At 34.8% G+C, this 15,936-nt stretch overlaps 1 protein-coding gene across 1 annotated transcript in view; it reads left to right on the plus strand.

Annotated features, from left to right (window-relative positions):
- The window catches only part of LOC149791797 (uncharacterized), a 157,504-nt gene extending 141,952 nt beyond the window's left edge, over positions 1 to 15,552 (plus strand). Inside the window, exons 7-13 of the mRNA XM_089969269.1 lie at positions 1,136 to 1,327; positions 2,168 to 2,284; positions 3,058 to 3,246; positions 5,131 to 5,226; positions 13,467 to 13,751; positions 14,358 to 14,454; positions 14,978 to 15,552. Of these exons, the coding sequence (XP_089825395.1) occupies positions 1,136 to 1,327; positions 2,168 to 2,284; positions 3,058 to 3,246; positions 5,131 to 5,226; positions 13,467 to 13,751; positions 14,358 to 14,454; positions 14,978 to 15,521 (1,520 nt within the window). The 3' untranslated portion in view covers positions 15,522 to 15,552. The remainder of the gene's footprint in view (positions 1 to 1,135; positions 1,328 to 2,167; positions 2,285 to 3,057; positions 3,247 to 5,130; positions 5,227 to 13,466; positions 13,752 to 14,357; positions 14,455 to 14,977) is intronic.
- Positions 15,553 to 15,936: the final 384 nt, after the last annotated feature.

Consider the following 15,936-nt stretch of genomic DNA (forward strand, 5'->3'; position numbering starts at 1 on the left):
TACATACTCTCTCTCTCTCTCTCTCTCTCTGGCACCTCTCTCAAATATGTGATATCAGACACAATGCTGAACTATGTCGAGCGTCATACCTAGAATCCATATCAAACTAATATATTTTATTTTATTTGCTGATTTTAAGTGTTAGATCTACTATCTCCTTTCGATGACTGATTTTTGTATCATGCCTGAATCTCACAAATGACTTAATGAAAATGTTTCCTTGCTGTTCCTTGCTCTCCTCGTGTCTCTTGCTGTATGAGTAATACCACATCTCGAACATATAATATAATCGGCCCATACAACAGTACCAAATTAGAACACGGGTAGACAACACATAATCTTCCTAATTCTAGCAGCATATTCATTCCAAAATACTTACTAAGACAACATTTCCAACACAGCACTTTTAATTCCTAGTTTCAGCCTTGCGAACGTCTGTTAGTATTGAAACACCATGTAAATAATTCTTGTAAAATCTTGTGAACGCCCAGCATTAAGGTCGGTATACAATCCACTAAAAACATTCCTAACATTGGCTTCCAATTATGAGCTTGACAAATAGAATAAACGAAGTTACTTGTTGACATTCACGGCATGTAAAAAAGATTTCTTTTTTAACTAACATCCAAATTATATTTCGTCATATCCTTTTGGTTTGGGGTGGTGCCGGTAAATACAGTAAGCAGTCTGTTATTAAAAGATAATGAAATTGGTAAGATCCACTGAATCTGGTTATATTCGTTTAAGCTGATATAAAAACAATCAAGTTCCCAGTATACAGTATGATTTGTTGCATAGATTATAAGTTCGTTTTATTTCTGAAAATGGTATGCCATCAAGAGCATTAACACAACGGTTGGAAGCGTATTAAAAGATATGCGAAATGCTTGTATTATATAACTCTTCAGTGTAAGGTGTTGCATATGTGAATTCAAAGCAGTCGGGCTAATTATTTATTGCATTTCAGAAGATGTTGTACATTTAAAAGCTTACCATTGCACAAAAAAGAAAAGAAACGATTTACCTATTGGATTAAGTATGTAATGTAATAATGAAAATTATTCACCCATATCTTGGTTCGTCGCATCTTTATATCGTTGGTAGATAACTTCTAATATATCTTGCTAATATGCAGTTGATGGGATCGTTTTTCAAGTACCTGAGATGGTGGAATGGTCAAAAGCAGAGTGCACCTGTCAGAAGTACCATGGTAAACTATTCAAGCCCAATGAAACATCATTCGATGTGTCTCTATTCAGCAAACGTAATTTCAACGATGAGTTATGGGTTGGTGCAACATACATCAACATTTCAAGTTTTGAATCAGGTAGGTAAAACAATATTTAAATAAAATCTCCTGATTTGGATAAATTATGTACAATTGTACTCACCACTAACACGTACAATTTGTAACGCAGAAAATATTATCATTATAGCTGAAAACAACGGAACACCGTAACATAGTATTTTCCGTGAAATTTACTATGCATGCATACAGTTAGGTAATGAGTTTGGTTTCATTCTTAGATACAGATTCAATTTTCAGCCATTTTTTGCCTTACTTTTGAATTTGCAAATGAGTACATTTATCATGTCAAATGTTGTCGTAGGTAAAGCAGCTGGAGGGATATATATTGGAGTTTATATATGTCTATGACGTAAAGAATCTATTTTTATTTTGTTAAATATTGTATTAAACATTGTTCTGAGAACTGATATAAATATTATGTACAACTCTGTTAAGTTCTTTCGGGAATATATTGCCTGATTTTAGATTTAATGTGTACACAATAATAGTCCGAAAACTGATACAAGTTAAATATCATAACATTTCCATGGATTTCGCAGACAAAGTAATGCTTAAAACCTTCATTCATTAATCTAGGATTCCAAATATGGAACATAGCATCCAAAGGAATAAGACAACTTTATCATTGTAATCCTATATTCTGTAAGGCATTTTGCGATGAATTAGGTGATTGAAAGCTGAACGACGATAGAGGGTTATAATTCATGTAGAATACATGTCTCTAGATATCGAAATTTCGTATGGTAATTGGTCGAATCCAAGCCCTAAATAAGAACGCTAATATAGACCAAGATTACATTAAACTTGTTATGGCGTTATATTTCATTATGACAATTGTTTAACATTTTTATTTTACAGATTCCGGGTTATCTGACTTAGTCATCAGGTGTGAAATGTGTAAAATAGAAAAAAGTTGTGCAACAACCTGTTTGTACACGGCATGTGGGAGTCAATGCTACGCTGTATGTGAGAAAGGTACGATAACTATCTTTATTTTCTCATATTAAAGGGAAAATATACGAAATAGTCTTAAAGTTTGTCTAATATTATGGAGGATATTAATTTAGCAGGTGTACTAAATTAAATCTAGGAGTTGTCAAGCTGTAGTCATTAGTAGTGAGTTGCAAAATATCTTTTCTCCAATGCCAGCATAATAAATGCAGCTATTTATCAGCATGGACTTTTGAATGAAACTCTTTAAATATAACCGTGTAAGTGTAAGCGGTTCTTCCTTATTCTCTGGATATATGTATTGAATCAAGATCAATCATTTACTTTCCGAACTTTCAGCCTTGAACTTGTGTCAAATTCCTCTGAAGGCATGTAATGACACGAGACATCATCAACGATTTGTATCTAGTTTCATCTTGGAATTCCCTGATCATTTCCTGACCCGATCTACACTGAATATAAATTGAAACCTTAATATTCATTTTCATAAGAATTAAAATATCACAACTGATTATTATTTTCTTCAAAAGATCTATTTTCAATTTGTACCTAATACATTTATTTACGGTCTACAAATTACGAAGAAACAGTGTCAGAAACCATAATATCTGAATAGCTTGTTTGCTTATATAATAGAAGCTCGCTGATTATAGTTTGAGTGTCGAAGTACATATAATACTGCAGTCCGTTGCATGAGGTACTCTGCATGTCCAGAATAAAATACGATTATCTGACACAATTGTGTTTTATTTCTCATAATTTCGATAATTTGCTGGTCTTAATATAATTCTTTTCAGACCCACGCATCCGTGTGATGTCTGGTGTAACAAAAACCTGGAATGATGCAAGGCAATGGTGTCGAGAACATATCAATGAATTGGGCGACAAGATTCAGAATGTATCGTCTTTATTTCACGAAGGATACTGTAGTGATGGATGTTTATGGACCCGAAATTCGATTCGAGTGCGATTTGAAACTGAAATAGGTATGTATTACACATAATTCCAATTTATTGTCTACAGTCTGAGTCGAAGTCATAATATTTATGCTACATGATTGTGAAACGTATCACCATTTTAGAAAATTATGTTCTTCTAACAACTAAATCAAATTCCAGATGTAAGATCCGAGTCATGGGGTTAAGTCAATGGAAAGAACTATCATTACCTCGTAGCGTTTGCACTGGCCCATTTGGTGAAATTCATTCAGTGACACTATTCTAGTGGTGTCATCTAATCTCAATGTATGATCACTCCTCTACATGACTAAATGTTTAAACCTACCTGGTTTTGACTTTGACCAATTGGATTGTAAGGATCGTCAATATGTTGGTGTGGTGCTTACTTATTCAACATTTCAAATTTGATTTTATTCTCTCCAAGAGCTTAAACTCTAACCGTACTGTCAACAAAATACCGAAAACTTAACCAAGATTTTCATTTCTCATTCGCTTTGCATGAAATTACATAGAATTTAAGGTGCCTTTATATGTAAATAGAGAACGTACTTATTTTAAAGTTTAAATATAAACCTTAGTGCAAAAATGGAATGGGACGGTGAAATATCTGTATAAGCTTTAGTCGATGTGGACCTTGCCAGAGCGTCAGAAAAATGACGGATATATAGTTAGTTGCTTCAATATTTTAAAGTTCAGATTATTTTATACTATTAGTATTATTACTGCTATGAAGATCTTTATTGTTTATGTAACCTTTGTACATGATTGTACATTGTATTTGAAGATATTGGTGATTTGTGAACAACATGTTTACTTAACCAACATTTGTCCATGCATTTAAGCTGCAGATATGTGAGTTCAGAACAATCGAGAGACATATTTGTTTAAAACTGAAGATAATTTTTCTTTTACATTAGTCACATGTAGGTCAAATTAAAAAGTGATTAAATTAAGGATTGAAAAAACATCGTTCTTTCTTATCCATAATTTAAATATCATATTTCAGTTCTGCTCAGATATATTTTGAGAGGATTTCATTTTTGTATTTAATTCGTTGTAATTGCTTAGTGTTCATTGTCGTTGGATACACATTGCTTTGAGACTATTGTGAGCTCATTCTTTGGCGTTCTGGTTTGTTTCATTGTGGTATAAAGACATTCAAAATTAGTGGAACACATTCGGAATATGGTATACGTTTGGAATTGTGATAGGACATTTAGATTATTTGGGATTTAATTTACAGTACTGTAACTTGTTTGTTCAGTTTAAATTTTTGGTTTCACTACTTTTGATTTCTTAATGTAAGACCTCGAATCGTAACAATTACTAAGGATTGGTACTCGTGATCATACATCAAAATATAAAGCATACACTTAAACCTTTTTAATGATCTCACAATCTGAATTTAGACTCAGACTGAGGGTAGGATTGCTAGAATAAGAATTGACAGTGCTATTTGTCTCATGCCTATAATATCTATAGACTTACAGAATAAACGTCACCTACATTTACTCAAGGTTTTTCAGCAACATACGCCTTTGTTTATGTGCAGTATAAGGATGCGACAGTATGAAAAGACAGCGCTTATTCAATGATCTACTTTGATGGTTATTTGTTACTGAGTTTAACAGTTGCGAGCATATATAACATGCTATCCAAGGCTAAACAATTTATTAAAATGACCATACCACTTTAGTTGTCTTGTATGTACATAGCGACCGACGCCAACAAATTTGTAAATTTGTCGTTTTAGTGGAGACAACGCTTTAAAAGTAAATTGTCCTATGAACTAAATTCATTCTCACGTCGAAATAAATACAAATAATAAAACATGATTAATTACGACTTGAATTTGTTCCTATGTACTTTTATTTAAAATAAGACTGCATTTTTTTGCCGTTTTTATTTAAGCTCCGACGAATGAACAAGTTGAATGTGGTATACTTCAAAATGCTAAATTATCCTTTACGAGTTGCAACAGACAGCTACATTCGCTATGCGAAACAGGTAATACTTTCATTTATTTTGCCGTTTTCATTTTGAATGAGCATTCAGTTAACATAAAACAGCGGAATGTTCTTACTTTTCCTTATTGATTTATTTCCAAGGCGCAATGTCTGTTACTGCGTACATGTAGTGCGATTATGAATCTCATCTATTGCGGGCGACACTATGAATTTTGCATTACAATATATACATTATGCACTGATGATATCCTGTAATATTCTAAAGTAAACAATTTTTTAACTTGTGTCATACTGTGTTTGCCTAATTATTTCTTGCTAAAAACATTAATTTACAAAGCAGAAAATCAAACAACATACATATATAAAAGCCGGTAATCAAACAACATACATTTAATAATTTAATATTCAGCTGCAATCGTACGTGCAATTATTTGCTTTGTTCCGCCATTGTTCATTACAACTCAAAACATATTTTGATTTTTTGATCATCATTACAATTCGTTTAAAAATTTAATATTACGCGTCTGTGTGTCTGTATACTATTAATCGTCATATACAGTTTGAAACTGAAATATTTGAAAATGACATTGCAATCACCTTATCTGTATGTCAGCTATGTTACCTTCCACAGTGAAACTTGGGGCGTCAACTAAGGATGCAAACATGTAATCACAATGTGAAAAACTCAAACAACATTCAACAAGACTCCACCACAAAGATCACCTAACAGTAAAAAAAGGTCGCAAACAAATAGGCAGAAAAAAGTGTATGATGACCGCATAAAGCTGTACAATAGGTTTGAAGACTTTGAAGATATGGATGCAGAAGAAACTGCCCCATGTCCTCAAGGTGGCTCCAGACCTAACAACAAGAAATACACCCCCGTACTTCCTCCAGATAAATAACCAAACAGATTTCCTCTGCCAAAGGTATAACTTAGCTCCAGAATCTTCAATATAAACTGGTAATGAAGAACACCATCATACAATGGAACTGTTGAGGACTTAAATCCAACTACCATGATATTCGTTTGCTTTTAAACGAACATGATCCTGCAGTACAATGTCTTCAGGAAACATTTTTGTAAGATACGGATATCACACTTAAGAACTACTCCCTGTTTAACAACTACTCTCAAAATGTTGACAGGGTCTCAGGAGGAGTCTGTGTTATTGTGAACAACAGAGTCCCTCATAGCGTCATCCCTTTAAACACAACTTTACAAGCTATTGCTGTAAGCGTCACTCTAAATCGAGTGATTACCTTTTGTTCTATTTACATACCACCAAACAATAACCTAGAACCAACGAATTAGACAAACGTGTTAAACAACTCCCTGTACCCTTTGTTTAACTCGTGGATTTTAATGCTCATAAAATTGTATGGGGATCAAATCACATAAGTGACAGAGGCCACAAAATAGAAGACTTCATTTCCTGACATGATTTGTGTCTATATAACACCAAATCACCGACATATTTACACCCAGGAACGGGTACATAAAAAAGGTATCGATTTGACAATATGTTCTCCTTCGCTGCTTTTGGACTATGAATGAAAGGTCGCTGATGACCTTCACAGCAGTGATCACTTTCCAATATTCGTTGTAAATATTAACTCTACAATTGATAACGCAATTCCACAATGGAATATAAAGAAGGCCGAGTGGGCTAAGTTTGAAACACTATGCAAAACAAGACCGAATGAGGATACAGTTTTCAATGTTAATGACCCTATTCAGGATTTTACTTCTATTTTAACCGAGATTGCAGAATAATTTATCCCCTAGTCCTCACCAAACTGTAAAATAACCCCAAAACCTTGGCTCACTAAGGAATGTAAGGAAGCCATTAGACAACGCCGAGAAGCATTACAACAATTTAACAATCGTCCGACGCACGAAAATTTAAGTAGATATCGTATTCTCCGGGCCAAAGGTTGCCGCACAATCAAAGAAAGTAAACGAGCATCATGGAAACAATATGTTTCTTTTTTAAACTCTCGTTCCTCCATTAAGAAAGTTTGGGACACGATCCACAAAATAAACGGAAAGAGAAAACACAATTCTCTCCGACATCTGAAACTGAACAATAACATTTTTAGTTCAAAACGTGACATAGCAAATATTCTTGCCGACACATTCTCTAAAACTTCCTCATCATCTAATTATTCAGAAGTCTTCCAAACATTGAAAACTCAAAAAGAAAAGTCACGTATAAAATTCACATCCAACAACTCGAAAGTTATAACCAAATGTTCTCATTATCAGAGCTTATGGAGGCTTTAGACAAGTCCCATGATACATCCGCTGGGCCTGACGAAATACATTACCAGTTTATAAAACAATTTCCAGAATCATCATTAACATCTCTTTTGAAACTCTTCAATCATTTATGGATTACTGGTAATCTACTTAAAATTTGGAAAGAAGCAACAGTAATACCAGTTCCCAATCCAGGTAAAGATAGCGAAGATCCTACCAACTATCGACCTATTGTACTCACAAGCTGAGTGTGCAAAACAATGGAACAAATGATCAATTCTCGGCTTTTATGGTACCTGGAAACTAACAATTTAATATTTTCTTTCCAAAGTGGCTTTTGTTATGGACGCAGCATAAATGATCATCTGGTTAGACTGGAAACATTTATTCGCCACGCATTTATCAAGAAAGCACATTTAGTAGCGGTTTCCTTCGATTTAGAAAAGACCTATGACACGACATGGAAGTACAGGATACTAAAAGACCTGCACGATCTGGGTCTAAAAGGCCGTCTGCCCTCTTTCATATCCAACTTTCGCTCAGACAGAGAATTGAAGGTACGAGTGGGCTCTACTCTCTCAGATCTGCACGAGCAAGAGATGGGTGTGCCCCAGGGCAGTATTTTATCTGTGACGCGTTTCAATATCAAAATCATTAGCATCACCAAGTGTTTGACTCCTGGTGTGGATTGCTCGCTATATGTTGATGATTTTCTAATATGTTATCGATCAAAGCATATGCATACAACTGAAAGACAACTACAGCAAAATATAAGCAAGATTCAAAACTGGGCTAGTACGAACGGCTTCAAGTTCTAGAAATCAAAGACGGTATGTATGCATTTCTGTCAGTTACGACGACACCACGATGAACCTAAACTCACGCTGGACGGAACACCTATTCCAGTTGTTACGGAAATAAAATATTTAGGTATTATCTTTTACAGAAAACTGACTTTTATTCCACACCTAAAGAACTTGAAAGCTAAATATCTAAAAGCACTTAACCTACTTAAAGTAGTAGCGCACACTGACTGGGGTGCTGATAGAAAAGACATCCTGAATTTATCTAGAACGTTTATTCGCTCCAAACTGGACTATGGTTGCGTTGTGTATGGTTCAGCCAGAATGTCTTATCTGAAAATGCTTGATCCAATTCATCATAAGGGAATAAGACTGGCTCTGGGAGCATTTAAAACATCCCCGTGTGAAAGCCTACTAGCTGAAGCGAACGAACCACCGTTATCACATCATAGAGAAATGCTTTCCGCACAGTATGCTCTCAAATTAAAATCAAACACCCTGCATCCTTCTTTTTCAGCTGGTTTTGAACCAAAATACAAAACCTTATACGAAAATAAACCAAACGCCATATAATCCTTTGCCATTAGTGTATCGTCCAGTCTTGACAGTACAAAAACTGATCTTTCTAAAATTCAAAAAACATCCATCTCCAAAACATCCTCCTGGATACTTAAACAACCAAAAGTACTTTTCATGCTACATGATGGAAAGAATCCGAAACAAACCATTCTGTCTTCCACAATTCTTACCATAAAGTCCTCACCGAATTCAAAAACTGCACAAGAATTTACACCGATGGATCAAAGGATGAGGAAAAGGCTGCTGCAGCCTTTGTTTGTGAAAATCACACAACCGAAATTCGCTTACCGCATGGAACATCAATAGAGCTTGTTCTGCAACATATAGAAAACAAACGTATTTTAAACATCAGAATCTTCTCCTACTCATAATCAGTACTTCAGTTACTACACAATATAAATCTGGAGAATCCATTATTGAAACATACTCGTCAAAGATACCGAGCTGGGTCTCTCCCACAATAAAATATACTGTTGGTTACCTAGCCATATTAGTATTAAAGGTAACGAAAAAGCGGATCGCGCTGCTAAAATGGCCCTTAATCAAGAACCATCTGATTTTAAAATACCGTATACTGATGTTAAACCTAGTGTCAGAAAGTTCTTATGTCAGAAGTGGCAGGCATCATGGAATGATGCAGTGAATAACAAACTTCATGCAATCAAGCCAACTCTAGGAGAATGGACTCCGTCCTACAGAACTATGCATAGGGAGGCGGTAGTCATTGCAAGAATCCGAACTGGACATACTTATATCACCCACTCCTACATACTAAAAGGTGAAGACCCACCAGAGTGCGTTTCTTGCAATGAACCTTTCACTGTTAAGCATTTTATGTAAGAGTGTCTTGACCTGCAAACGACGCACGATCAGTATTACAATGTGCATGACATAAAGGAACCTTTTGATACTATAAACATTACTCGTATTATAGAGTTCCTGATAGCAGTGAATATTTACTCTAAACTCTAACTTGTATGCTGTCACCTTGTGCAGTTTTATGCAATATATATGCAGAATAACATGAAACGGAAATATCAATGTCTTGTAAGCTTTGTTACACGTTTTAATCATGATATACATTTGTGTGTGATCACTAAAAACCTCTGAGCGAAAGTATAGACGTATGTATTTAATGCAGACAAAAGTCGCAAGGCTTTACTATATGCGGGGTGAGCGTATCAACTATCATTCTCGATCAATTGTTTGAGGAAATCAAAGTGGACAAACTCTTGCGTACAAATCTCTCACTGAAGCAGAGAAAGCTTTCGATGCGTAAAACGAGTTTATCTGGCTCATAAACAATGGACTCCAGAGGAAACGGCACATCAGGTTTATCGTCAAGAAAACTGTCGCCTATTCGATATGGGCAATATGATGCGCAACCTCATCAATTGATATTGTTGCACTAGAACTGGCCCGGAAATAGAGCGTCGCTATAGTAGTTCTTTATATCAGTTTCTTCATCGTAGAAGTTGCGCAGCTTTCTCCAGATGTGCTGTCAGCAGGAGGCTAAAACCAAGTCATCTTAGCTTTCAGCCCATGACATCACGCTCACTATGTGATTTGGAATGAAGAAATGCCAATGCTCCTGCTTATAACCTGTGGCAGTGATGAGCAGTTACGTGGGAAGCTAAACACTTAGAGTCCGAACTTGCCATTGAACCGGATTCTCATCAGTGAATGGGAGATGGAGCTGGTTGTTGACATAATAGGCGGTTAAGCCCTACTAGATAGGGCCCGAATTATTCATTTATGGGCGGAACTGTTGTGCGGCTGGCTGATGAGCATGGGGGGGGGGATATCAACATATTCACTTTGGGTTGTCTGTCCTCTTCGGTGCAATACTTTCAAGCAAGTGATAGTAGAAATTGTTTAACGCTTTTAATCAGTGAAATATTAACCTCATTGACTCTTTCTTCTTTGTGTATTGGTATGTGGGAATTCGATTGACTGAAAAAAAAATTGTTGTATATGAACACCTAAAAAATTAGCGCTGCAAATAAAATTAGCCACGTGGCTGCTGAACGCGACCGAATATGATACAAATCCAAATGCATTCTACTTTAAGCTGGGTTTTTGGCATGCGCTTTCCCAGGTTTCGAGATCGCCCTTCCAGCTCCCCTATTACTAACTCAAACACCTTTTCAGTCCTCTTGTTCGTGTTTCACAACATATTGTTTGCACGCATGTCTGAGAATTGCTGGCAAAGGCCTGCTTCTGACTTTTTCATATTCCCACAACCATTTTATTGTACACCGATGTCTGCCCCTTTTCATCATATGTCTTTTAAACCTTTTCATTCAAGATTCCTATATTCATAATACCTGCCATGTAAAACCTGCATGAAGGTAAAGGTAATTCACATGGTTGTCTATATCTTTCGTCAATGTTTGCATAAAAATGAAAAGTTATTTCCTTGTGGTCGTTTCTAAGTAAACAATCTTCGTGTCTCTACCAGTTGCCAATGTTAACTCTAGATTCCTCGACGGTAGCAGTTTGAACCTACCGGGGTTGTATGGTACATATCAGAACTTTAAATGCTTCCTCAAATATTGAAGGGCAACTGGATGGGGACGGGTTCGTGCAAAAAGTCCCTTTTTACAGACCCCATATTGTTTGAAATTTTTGGTAAATGTTTGCATCCCCAGGTGGACCTGGTCCACAACAAACAGTTTACGAATTTCTGACACATTTTCTAATTCTGCCTGGATTGGTTGGGGAAAACAAACGGTCACATCTATTCCAATAGGGCATCGGCAACTAATACATTTTGTTCGTATATGCAGTTAGCAAGCCATATTAGATTTTCTCTGTTTTATCGTTTATAAGGCACAATTTTCGAATTGAAAAATTTAGGATAAATAATTGAACCCTATGCACCATACTTTTAAATCTTCAGTTTATTCATCTTAATATGCTGTGAGTCATTTAATGGTCGAATTAAAAAACTGACATGACATTAATGTAAAGTATTTCTGTATTGTAATATCCATAAGTCGAGTTTTAAAGTGACAGATGATCTCATACCTGTCTAGCGTAATGTTAAGATATGTCACAAGATTTTCTTTATTTTTATACCTTTACATATGAACAGAGTTACATTTGACATTAACAGGATTGTATTACTCTTATTAGCCATACGCATATATAGGTATACTATTAAGATGTGTGGAGTTAAAGCAAACGTAAATAATCAAAGGTATTTACGTTTGCTTTATTCCAGCATAAATACAACATGGAACAATACAGTGATACTCGTTTTCGTTTTATGACTTTAAATATATTCGTATCTTTATGACAGTGAATATATTCGTATCTTCCTCTTTTTGCATTTATTGGTAAATTATTTGCGATTTAAAAACAAATCAAGTTACCTAAATATATCACGACTAGATCATTGAAATATTTTTCGCTATGTAAAATTTTCTTTAATAAAGATATAAGAACGTACAATATCAGTCCCACTGATCTCATTAGTAAGTTCTTGCATGAAAACATCTTTACAACGATGTGTAAGCACGTCTATATAAACAATCGCTCTCATCAGCGACACCCTTTGTTAACAAAATATTACCATATCCAGTTTTTAATAACATATGTTTATCATTTTAGTCCAAACTACAACTTTCACCCACTTTCACTTGAAAGTTGTATCATTCTTTTATAATATATCATCAACTATATCCATATAGGAAGCCACGTTGTTCTTCCGGAATTTCCTTTTGCATTACACAAAAATGTAACGGTCATTCACAACAATTGCAAATACCTTACCGAGACCTGGTAGTCTCCTTTGTGCTGCCTATTATGGCTATAACTTTAGTGACCCTGGCAAAAATACACATCAAGATCTTTTGTGTTTCAAAGTATTATCATAAACTTAAAATCCATTCTTGTATCACCTAAAAATATTGTACATATAATTCTCGCTCCAGATAATTGTTATTGATTTTAATAACCAATAATGCTAAATGTCATTAAAAGCCAAACCAAAAACCTTCACGGTACAGAGACCATCCAGATTTAATAATCGAAAGTGTAATAAACTTAGTTGATCTTTTCGTTTATGTTCATGTTTCACAACAAGTAAACTAAGACGACCCTACTGTCATCATCGGTAAAGCTTAGTGTTATATATACATGACATCCATGATTTAAAGAATGACTGATGATAATTTGAGTAGAAAACGATACGGGTATGAATGTATTGGTCTTTTTCAATAATGTTACGGTTGTCGTCGTTGCAGTGTCATGAAATAGGCGTTCCCAGTGGAACAACACCCTTGAATAATATACAAATTGTATATGCATATATAACCATATACGTACAAAATACATATATGACAACTTCCGTCGATATGTGCAAACGTAACTAAATACATTTATATATAATTACTGTTGCAAACATATTTGTCTGCATATACCCATTGCATCCATGAGAATATATATCCATCATAAATGAATACATATCGCTTGTTGATAGAAAATTGATGATTGATATCACGGAAACCCAATGTATAAGACCATTTATTAGGGTCACTTCTTTCAGTTCATATTATAGATGTATTGACAGATTGTAGGTAAATAAATGTTACTTGAGTCTGAGTATTCATCCATATCTTTATTCTTTAGAAGCCACGACTACTTTGGATACACCAAGTCCTTATTTCAGTGAAGGAAGTAGTAGTTGCATATCGATGAATACTAAAATAACGCCTATGCCAACAACACAGGCCTCAAACAGTACTAATTCAATAATTGCAACAACCAAAACGTCATCTACAGATGGACTATCTTCTGTTGCAAACGTTGTCTATAAAAGTACAGCTGTTGGATTAAGCAAAGAAAATACGTCCTTACTGGTAGCAGAAGTAGTACCTACATCGATGAATGGTGCAAATTCCCTGCAAAAATCTGGTAAAATGCGATGTATTTATAATTTTATTGCCGTGTTATAAGAGGAAAACAATAATATTAATATATTGTCATTATCAAATAGATTTCATTTATAAATAAATCTTTAACGTTCAAATACTATATGTTGCTTGTTGCATTACAAAGTTATGACAGTCCTTTACTCTTTGTTATATTCGGTTTTGTAATCATTTAAGTTTCGATGTTTGTAATAAATATTACGTTTTGTTGGTAACGAAATTTTTCGACACACAAATATACAATCAAATATTAAAAGACATTTTGTTATGCTGATATTAAAATATTTTTTAAAATTAGCTTTCATAGTTTTTCCTTAACTGTCCTTTAATAGGAAAACTAGGACATGACATATGCAAGTTCTGATAAACTGACTTATTTATTCCAACGTTTCAGTTTGTTCTCAGTAATGACTGGAAAATGATGATCACCCACCAATGTTTTGTTGTTTGCAAATATTTAAAACATGTGTCGTATATATAGTCGCTTTATTTACATAGAATCTTTCAATTGTGAACGTATAGTGATCTTAACACATGTTATCATGCATTGCATTTAAAAGAGTAAGCTATATATTTATGTGCCTTTCAGATACAGGTACTATTATAGGAGCAGTCATAGGGAGCGTCGTTTTTCTCACGATGACAGTTCTTGTCATCATATATTTCCGTAGAAGACTGCTGCAGAGGTAAGATGTGTACATATCTCATAACAAATTACAATTTAATGATTCGACGTCTGCTGCAAAACAAATTCTAGTATCCTATGGCAAATGTTATCAGCGGTCATGATCTAAGCGTTCATGTTATCTTTTGGCTTGCTAATATCCACAATTTGCAGAAAACTACCAAGATGTAGATCATTAATCAGTCAAAAGACCATCTCACACGAGTCATCGAGTGCAACTTTTGATAATACATGTATAATAAGCTGTCAATGACCGTGACATGATAAAAAGCTTAGTTCCGGGAAACATAAGATGCAAAACAGTAGCATTGTTACTCACTCATATGTCACTCACATGGGTTAATAATACATAAAACCATAAAACACTAATTAGAAGTTCGTTTGAATCATTGGCAATCGCTTGACACAGCTATGATCTAGCGTTTCAACGTTGGATGATGCTGGTGGGAAAGTAGAATAAAATGTGTTTTGTCTCTTGTTTTTTATGAATTAGAGAATTATTATGATTTTGTCTTTAATTTCAGAACGGGAGAAAGGAAATCAGAACATGAGAGTAAAAGTATGAACATGCAAAAAACAGATACAATCCATAAACCAATATATTCTTATCAATGTCAGCATGTTCCATTAGAAACCGGGCCTGGTCTCACACCATTTGTTCAATTGGAAAGTAAATGCGAAGTGTCCCGTAGTGGAATTGTTGGACAAATATCAAATCATGAGATATCTGCCTCTATGTCTGAACCAGAAAGGAGCAATTTTAATTATGCAACAGTTACAAAAAAAGCAAAGGTTAACTCTAGGAATTCGACCCACAACACAAATTATGACAACAACCACCTGAATGGCATACAAGAGAACAGAGATGACAACGTAGATGGAAACGTTTATGACACAGCCAATTATGAGCAAAGCAATGGGTGTATATTTACTCCTGACAATATTTATAGCAAAACTCTCGATGAAAGTGTTGGGCTGTATGATAGAGTAAAGACTACACTCTCTGACGAATATGACACTACGTATGACTTAAGGACAGATAGGAACTCCACTTATGATCACATATAATTCCAGAATATACATAAAGATGTAGAGCACCTTCGGACTTTATTTACTTTGTGAGTGGTTAGGTAAAACTTACACAACGATAAATACCCAACCATGATCATTTAATCCTTATAGTTCCAATTTTGTCCTTTCTTTCGTCAAATCCACTTATTCCATCAACAATGCATTCCAATTTAAGTAGCGCGTACTTTTCTTTCATTCTCCGCTTTACATCGCACCATAATACATAACCTGTACAGAATCACACGAACATACTAACCACATTCACATTTACGTTTATTCAGAAACTTCATACTTTACATATTAGGCAACGGCTACCGGTGGTTTCAACACATTTAATTTATCTACAACATTGCTGTTCAACTTTAGTCATGACTTACATAAACAATTTTTGACTATGACCTTACATAATAAC

The sequence above is a fragment of the Sinohyriopsis cumingii genome, chromosome 9 (genome assembly GCF_028554795.1).
Source record: "Sinohyriopsis cumingii isolate HCF-2022 chromosome 9, ASM2855479v2, whole genome shotgun sequence".
NCBI classification, from domain to species: domain Eukaryota; kingdom Metazoa; phylum Mollusca; class Bivalvia; order Unionida; family Unionidae; genus Sinohyriopsis; species Sinohyriopsis cumingii.